The 8,935-nt window shown below is 36.0% G+C and overlaps 1 protein-coding gene across 3 annotated transcripts in view; it reads left to right on the top strand.

Moving 5' to 3' along the window:
• The window catches only part of pak1 (p21 protein (Cdc42/Rac)-activated kinase 1), an 88,261-nt gene that overhangs the window by 53,706 nt on the left and 25,620 nt on the right, over positions 1-8,935 (top strand). For all 3 annotated transcript variants that reach the window (XM_049483725.1, XM_049483726.1, XM_049483727.1), the window contains 2 exons: positions 3,494-3,710; positions 6,797-6,891. In XM_049483725.1, coding sequence (XP_049339682.1) covers positions 3,518-3,710; positions 6,797-6,891 — 288 coding nt within the window. In that variant the 5' untranslated portion in view covers positions 3,494-3,517. The remainder of the gene's footprint in view (positions 1-3,493; positions 3,711-6,796; positions 6,892-8,935) is intronic.

The raw sequence follows: 8,935 nt of genomic DNA, 5'->3' as shown, positions 1-8,935 counted from the left end.
CTCGTTACTCCTATTTCATTTCAGCTTCGGCTTCTCATCGTTCAATAAAACCCCTATCCAGATAAATCTCTCCATCCAGATAGAGTGAATCTGATTGTGATTGGATGTAGAGAAGTATAAACATATACCATTCTGACTCCCTATTGGTTTATACTGTGATCCATCACACCTGCACACGGATCAGTTGATGAGTTTGTTTTTTTTGAAGCGTTTCTCCCTCTGTTTGGTTTGGTTTCACACAGGCATAAATAAACCTAAACGCACCAGTGAACGCTGCACATACTGAGCTCTTAGTGTGTAAACCGCATGGAGCAGCAGAGACAGCGTTTGTTCATAGCAGTGCATTATCTGGCTAATATATCAGATTAAACTGCGTCTTATCAGCAGTTTAGCTCAATTAAAAAGAAGTATGTTTGATAAAAGGGTTCTCACCACTGAGGCAGATTACAGTGGAAATTGGGGTCAAAACTGATGACGAAATTAATCCACGTAAAAAAAAAATGCATTACTAATTCCAAATTAATCACGTGCTTAACACTTTAATACTTTAGCGTTGACAGCCCTAATTTATGCTGAATAAATATAAAAACGAAATTTTGTTGCAGTAATATGTTCTTAAAAATAATTAAAAAATAAATCTTTTTTTTGTCATATTGCCTAAGAATATTGTTGTATCGTCAATCGTCTTTTTTTTTTTTTTTTACTGTCTATAGAATTGGACTATCTGAGACAGATAATTCAGTTCAATTCAATTCAATTTTATTTATATAGCGCTTTTAACAACAAAAGTTGTCACAAAGCAGCTTTACTGAGAAAAAAACACTGATTTTTTCTGTAAGCACCATGCCTAATGCCAGGATAGGGTTAGAGGGGTATACATTTGTGCTTTTGTCACTGAATACAATCAAATCCTTACAGCAATGCTTGAAAATCTAGTAGTAGAAACAGTTACTCCAACAAAAGTTGAATAAACTCTCTTTTTTTAATACATTGTATTTGGGAGAAACCACAAATAACGATCAAGTGTCCCATGACTTTTGTCCATATAGCGAGCGCACGCACACACACACACACACACAAACACACACACACACACACACACAGTTACAGGCATCTAATCAGGCGCAGATGGGCGGTAATGAGCTGTTAGCTGTTAGCGGCTGTGCTAATGCTGAAGCTGTGCTGCAGTGGATTAAGGTTTAAATGGATTTGATGGTGAAACCTGCAGTATTACTCAGGAGAGAATCTGTTAGTAACCTGGATAAACTACACTGTGGTTTTAGTGAATAATGAAATGAATCTACTTATATTATATTGTGATTATTTAATAGCATAATTCCAGCACACTTCCCAGAACCCTCACTTATTTATTTAAAACTAAAACGTATTATTTAGCACCTAAAGCGTAGATTAGACGCTGGTCAGTGGGCTGGCAGCAGATGGTACCCTCTCGTCTGAGTGAGTGCTGTATAGAGTATAGAGAGCATTATGTTTAAGTGTAAAGTGGATTAAATGCAGATTACATGTGATTACATGTGATTACTGTGGCAAAAGTCGAACTACCTAAAGAACTAACACCTCGAAACTATAAACACTACAGCATTTTGACTGTATTACAGGTATATTGAATCCTATTTTATAGTGGAACCCCTTTAATGGCATATATAGAGCCATTTGTGTTATAATGGAACCCTTACAAAAGCATCTCAAAAAAAATTTAAATCATTGAAAAGTCACTTTATTTCAGTATTTCAGTTCGAAATGTGAAACTCCTATATTATATAGATTTATTACACATATAATGTGTGCACTATGCAAAATCCTGCTGGAAAATGAAATTCGCATCTCCATAAAAGTTGTCAGTAGCAGAGGGAAGCATGAAGTGCTGTAAGATTTTCCGGGAAAACAAAACTGCACTGACTTTAGACTTTAGACTTAGTTGTGGATCCCTTTTTCTGCTGTTTTGATTTATTTTAGTGAAGTTTCAAAATAGTTGGGGCGCTGTATAAACACAAATTAAACGCAATAGAATGCAGATCTTATGAACCCATATTTTATTCACAATCCAAAATACAGTGTGGGAAAATTTTAGAAAATGTTCTTTTTTGTAAAATTAGGAAGACTTTGGATATCCCCCTATCTACTATCTACTTTATATTTACATATTTAGTTAGTTTATTTATTGCTTTATTGTATATTTTCTACTTTTATTTTTATGTGGCATACTTGGCGAGGAGCAAAGAAAGAATTTCTTTGTACGAGAAAACTTACCGGTACATAATATCATAAAAATACTCAATATAGGATGCTCATTATCTTCAGTTGAATGCTCATTTTATAGCCAGTCATGTTGTAGTGGTTTTTTATTAGTACCACATACTTTTCCAGCCTTTTGTTTCCCTGTCTCAGCTTGTTTGGGATGTATTGCTGTCATTAAGCTCTAAATGAGTTTATAAAATAAAAAAATAATACATTTTCAGTTTAAAATATGGGTCTATGGGGTTTGCACATCGTTGGATTCTGTTTTTTTTTATATTTACGTTATATAACGTTTAACACAGTCCCACCACACAGTCCAAGTTCAGGGTGTGTCAAAAGTCACATGACACCCTTTTATTTCAGAAACGAAAAGGAAAATATCATTAGCCCTAATGTACACCATGCATAAACTGCATCACAATTCTTGTTGCTATCTTACACCCCATCAACGGTCTATTTTCACACCTTGACTCCACACTGCTAAAATAGCGTAGGAGTTTATAAATATATCTACACTGATGGATGTGATGGAAGGTGTGTTCAGGTAAATTTCTGGTGTTTTTTTAAATATATTTTGGCGGTTGAAAACACAGCAGCTCCACTGACTGATTAAAACCCTGACAAGAGTCAACAGTCAATCATCAGAGTCCATTCCTATAGGTGCTCCCAGCGCTCTGTGTACACCCCCACTTATTAAACACACACACACACACACACTGAGAGCTCAAACCCGACTTTTAACTCTACAATAAACAAAATAATAAATAAAATAACATTAATGTTCCCTTAAATGAGCTGCTGGTTTATCTTCACAGTGTAAATGCTCAGCTCAGTATCTGTCTCGGCTGAGATAAGTAAAAGCGCTGTGCTGTTAAGATACGAACACGCCAAAGTCAGAGCTCACCCGCTTCTTAAAGAGGATGTCAACAGGCACACTGATTGGTTTATTTCACGTTACTCACAAAATTAACCACACCCATGATTAATTAAGAGAATTAGTTCATGCCTTTTGCATATTTTGCCAGTTCTGAATATCTCAATCTTGCAGAACTATGTTGTCATATATTGAAAGCAGTCATACTCCATTTCTCACATTCCTCACCCTGTGTTAAGTTTGGTAATCTAATGCAAATGATGCAAATTGACTTATTTCTGTTACTAATTGCGCTGATTGTGTTGATACCACCCCTCCACTAACTCTAAGGTCTGTTCTGATTGGCTGTGTGTGTTTCAGATTTAGCTGCAGCCGTGCATAAGGATGTCTGATAACGGGGAAGTGGAGGATAAGCCCCCCGCGCCGCCCATGAGGAACACCAGCACTATGATGGGGGCCAGCAGTAAAGACCCTGGACCCCTGAACCACAGCTCCAAACCGCTGCCCCCCAACCCAGAGGACAAGAAGAGGAAAGACCGCTCCATCCGCTCCATCCTCACCGGAGGCGGAGACAAGAGTGAGTGATAATGATAAGTCTGGGTTCATCACTTTTTATCATAATGTGAATATTACAGTTGTTTTTACAGTTTTAGATATGTCACATTTTTTTAAGAATGCCCCGGTGAAAAAAATATATATTTAATTGTACTTATTAAACATATTAAGAAAGGTATAAAGAACAGATTCATGTACTGAAAAGTACATTAATAATATGCTTTTATCAAATGTTTGAAAGTAAACTTTGATCCTAATTTTTACTTACATAAATTGTATTTTATTTCATAAAGTGTATTTTAAACTAATGTAATTCAATATACTTCTAAAATATTTGTTTCTAAATATACTTTTGTACCTTTTTAGCAAAGTGTGTTAAAAACAACTGTTACAGTAGTTTACTTAAAGTACAATGTATCATGTAACGTTTTTAGAAAGTAAATTAAAATTGTTTTACAGTATATTAAAATATTATATTTTTATACCCTACGAAGTATACTAGAATTGTGCTACTTACAAAAGACAGAAACAAGAAGCATATTTGTACTATAATGTAAATATATTTCATCAGTTCTTAGTGATACAGTTGTATTACTGATTAAATGTATTATAATTTAATCAGTTTTACATATTTAAAATATGGGGTTAAATACATAAAGTAGTTTAAATGTTTAAATGTTGCTGAAGTATATTTAAAATAGTTCCATTTTAGTACAGTTAAGAACATTTTAAGTACAATTTAAGATTTTAAGACTTTTGTACTATTTTTTTGTACTATTATTTTCCTTTAAAGTGAAGTTGCACTTCTGGAGATACATGTTTTTTTTTTTTTTGCATAAAAGCGATAATATACTCAAAAAAATGCTGGTTCTATAGAGACCTGCCGAAAAACTCAGTTAAAAGTTTATTTTAGGTTGTTCACAATATTTCTATAATGTGATCTAATTCTCACCTATAGAACAGCAGCGCTTCACGTGAAGTTTCGGTTTCTCACTCATAAGAATATTTAGATATTTATATTTCAACCATTTCATTAGGAACAGCGGTTGCTACCTGAGGCTTTTAGTAGGCAAGGTACATAATTTAAAAAATACTTGCGACAGTAGTAAACATGGTCTCAGCTAATTATTTAATTTCACTAGTTAAGACATACGTTCTTGAACATTGCTCAATTTTGATGCGTAAGAATGTTGTAACTATAGTAATAATTATATAATGATTAATAATGTCTTAACTAGTTTCAGTTAATATTAAGTTGATGCACACTGAAAAAATCCTCTTAACTAAATATATATATATATATATATATATATATATATATATATATATATATATATATATATATATAACATAAAAAGATCAGCTTCATCTGGCCAGCTGGTCTGACTGGACAGTTACATTTATAGTTTTTATTTTTCTATTCATTTTTTTGCCCAAACTTTCACTTCTAGATCATTTTACTGGGGCAGGTGTGGCACTAGCTACAGCAGTAGCATTATGAGCTGGATAATTGGCAGATAATCAGTTCTGGGAATTTTTATTAGAGTAATAATCCTCTTACTAATTTATTAAAGGGTTTTAGGGGCAGTTTCCCAAACACACATTAATCCTGAGCAGAATTAGAGGTAGAGACTGTAGTACTGCTACCCAGACAGGGGCAGACCGTGGTCCTCTCATGTTTCAGCAGAGCCGTCCTGTTAATTAGCCTCCTGTTAGCACATCATTAACGTTACACAGTCAGCCGGACCCCCACTTAACCAGTAGCACTCTGCAGTATCTGAGCGACAGAGCAGCGGCAGCTCTTGTTGTTTATCAGCATTAGCAGCAGTTATGTTAAAGAGTGTTGATGATAACAGACGGATTGAGGTTATTTATATTGGGTCTAGTGTTTAAACGCTATGACACCACAGTCTTAGAATATAAATATCCCTAAAGCATCCCTAAAGAGAATAATATATACAAAACATAATGATGAATAATATCATTGATCACAGACCAGTACTCAGGTTCTGGCTATACTAGTTATACTGCTATACAAAAAAAATAGAATATCATTAAAATTACTTTATTTCAGTAATTCAGTTCAGAATGTGAAACTCATATATTATATAACTGTATTAAACACAGAGTGATCTATTTTAAGCGTTTATTTCTTTTATTGTTGATGATGAACTCCTACTGGAAAATGAAATCCACATCTCCATAAAAGGTGGTTGAGAGTCATGTGATCTGCTGGTGTTGATCCACTGTGTTTTATTATTAAGTCTAAAGTCAGTGCAGTTTTGTTTTCCCACAAAATCTTACAGCACTTCATGCTTCCCTCTGCTACTGACAACTTTTATGGAGATGTGGATTTCATTTTCCAGCAGGACTTGGCACACTGCCCACACTGCCAAAAGTACCAACTGGTCTTATATAAAATATAGTTTTTTTTTTAGAGACACTGATTTTTTGGGGTTTTCATTGGCTGTAAGCCATTATCATCAATAATAAAATAAAGAAACACTTAAAATAGATTAATTTTTACATTTTGAACAGAATAACTGAAATAAAGTAGCTTTTTAATGATATTCTAATTTCTTGATATGCATTAGTATGATTAAATTATTTAATAATTTAAATAATGTAAATGAGTGGATTTAAGCTGTTTAGCTGTCACTGATAGCTGTAACTGGTGGCTCCTTCCTGGGGTAGTCCTGATGAGGGCCAGTTTCATCATAACTTTTTTGATAGCCTTTGTGACCGCACTTGAGGACACTTTCTTGACACAAGTTCTTGAAATGTTTCAGATTGATTGGCCTTAATTTATTAAAGTATTAGTTTTTTGCTTAGTTTAGTAGTTGCTGTTTACTGTTACATGTGTATCGTTTTTGTAGGTTATGCAGCCTAGGATAGAGGGTTAGCCACAATGCTAACAGTCAGGCTCAGGTTAAAGCCTAAATTCACAATTCTAACAAACACAGCAGCCGACCTAAACAGTGTTTAAGCACATTAGCCACAATGCTAAAAGCTAGCCTTGGCAGTTTGTTGTTATTTGTTTTTGACATTGCTAGCTCTGTAGCTTTTAGCTTGCTAACTGGTGATAAAGCTGATTTTTTTTCTCCTCAGCCAACAAGAAGAAGGAACGTCCTGAGATCTCTCTCCCATCAGACTTTGAGCACACCATCCACGTGGGGTTTGATGCCGTCACCGGGGAGTTTACCGTAAGTGTGTAAAGTCTGCATCAGTAGTTTATTGCAAAATGTAGTGAAGTACTGAAAGTAAAAGTACAGTACTGCTTAATGTAGTTATTACAGAAAGCCACTGATCATTAGGAGAATGTCGAATCAGCCAATCACATCACCGAAACTCAATGCATTTAGGCATGTAGACATGGCCAAGACGATCTGCTGCAGTTCAAACCATCAGATCATCAGAATGAAGAAGAAAGGCATGGTGGTTGCTGCTCTACTGGGATTTTCACGCACAACCACCTCTAGAGTTTACGGAGAACGATCCGAAAAAATCTGAGAAAATATCCAGTGAACTGCAGTTCAGTTTGGCCTTGATGATGCCAGAGGTCAGAGAAGAACGACCAGACTGGTTCCAGCTGGTAGAACGACAACAGTAACTCAAATAACCACTCGTTACGTTAAGAAGAGCGTTACCTAAAAAAAATGTTACCTGCTCTGATGAGTCTCTGATGATTTCTGCTGCGACATTCAGATGGTAGAGTCAGAATTTGGCATCAGCAACATGGTGGTGGTGCTGAAATGGTGTGGGGGATATTTTCCTGGCACACTTTGGGCTCATTAGTACCAATTGAGCATTGCCTCAATGCCACAGCCTACCTGAGTATTGTTGCTGACCATGTCCTCCATCCCTTTATGACCACAGTGTACCTGTATCTTCTGATGCAACTTCCAGCAGGATAATGCGCCGTGTCACAAAGCGCTAGAGAATCATCTCAGACTGGTTTCTTGAACACGACAATGAGTCACCAGTCACCAGATCTCAGTCCAGTAGAGCAGCTTTGGGATGTGGTGGAGTTTCGGGAGATTCACATTATGGATGTGCACCTGATAAATCTGCACTAACTGCATGATACTCATGTTAATTTGGACCACAGTTTCTAAGGAATGTCTTCAGTACCTTGCTGAATCTGTGCCACAATAAAATTAAGGCAGTTCTAAAGGCAACTACTAGCAGGGTGTACCTAATAAAGTGGCCGGTAAGTGTATGCAGTGAAGTAAAAGTGGAAGTAGGAGAAAACATTTATACTTAAGTAGATGCAGATATAGTATTTTAGTGCTTAAGTACAGAAGTGAAGTCGTTCTACTGCGTTACTATACACACCTGCTTATATGTGGCCACATTAAAAACTCTAAAGCTAATAGTCACTTTGAATTGGTGAAATAGTATAATTTATTTTTGCTACAATGTTTTAATCTCTGTGTGGACAGAAATATTTTTTTTTTTACTACGAATGTTAACATTTAAACAACTAACTACAAACAATTCTCAAAATAAAAGTGTGGCCTTTTTGCTTGCACTTTTTTACACCAGTATTAGTCAATGTTTAGGGTTTGTATTAGTGCACTTATTAAGACTGATTATTAATCCATCGGAGTATAAGTGCTGCAGACAAAGCTGCATTGTGATGCTGGTTTTACCCAGGAGCTGATCTCTTTATCTCTTTATCAGAGAACAGACCCGGCTTTCTGTTCAGCTAAATATTCTCTACAAGTGTTAGAGGGGTTACAGAATAAGAGTCTCTAAAATAAGACTTTCTGTCTGTGTGTGTAATAAAGGTTAATGAATGTCAGCCATGATGTTTATGAAAGTCTTGCTGCTCCAATCTTCATACTGGTCCTCTTAAATCACTAAATCACCAGCGTGTGTTCACTTATTTGTTGAAAGGCCAGATAATGTTCCTGACTCACTTTCTGAGTGTATGCAGACAAACAGACAGTTTTAAAAGTTTGGACACTCCTTTTTTCATTGTAAATTTTGGGATAGGCTCAAAGTTGTCTAGTGTTCTAAAGTGCTGCCACTATAATCGGGAAATCGCTGGTTTGAATCCCGGTCATGCAGCTTGCCAGAGCCCTGGGTGGGTACAGTAGATGGCGTTCCTTCACCTCATCACTCCTAGGGCGCCTGTGAGCTGATGTATCAGAACCGAATCGCTGAGCTTTCTTCCGAACGTTAGCGCTGTGACGCTACTCGGTAATACTGCATCATCAACAGTTCAAAAAGAGGTGGAGTCTG

Source organism: Astyanax mexicanus, chromosome 9 (genome assembly GCF_023375975.1).
Source record: "Astyanax mexicanus isolate ESR-SI-001 chromosome 9, AstMex3_surface, whole genome shotgun sequence".
Classification (NCBI taxonomy): domain Eukaryota; kingdom Metazoa; phylum Chordata; class Actinopteri; order Characiformes; family Acestrorhamphidae; genus Astyanax; species Astyanax mexicanus.
The sequence above is the reverse complement of the archived record's forward strand: the minus strand, read 5'-3'. Positions and strand labels throughout refer to the sequence as shown.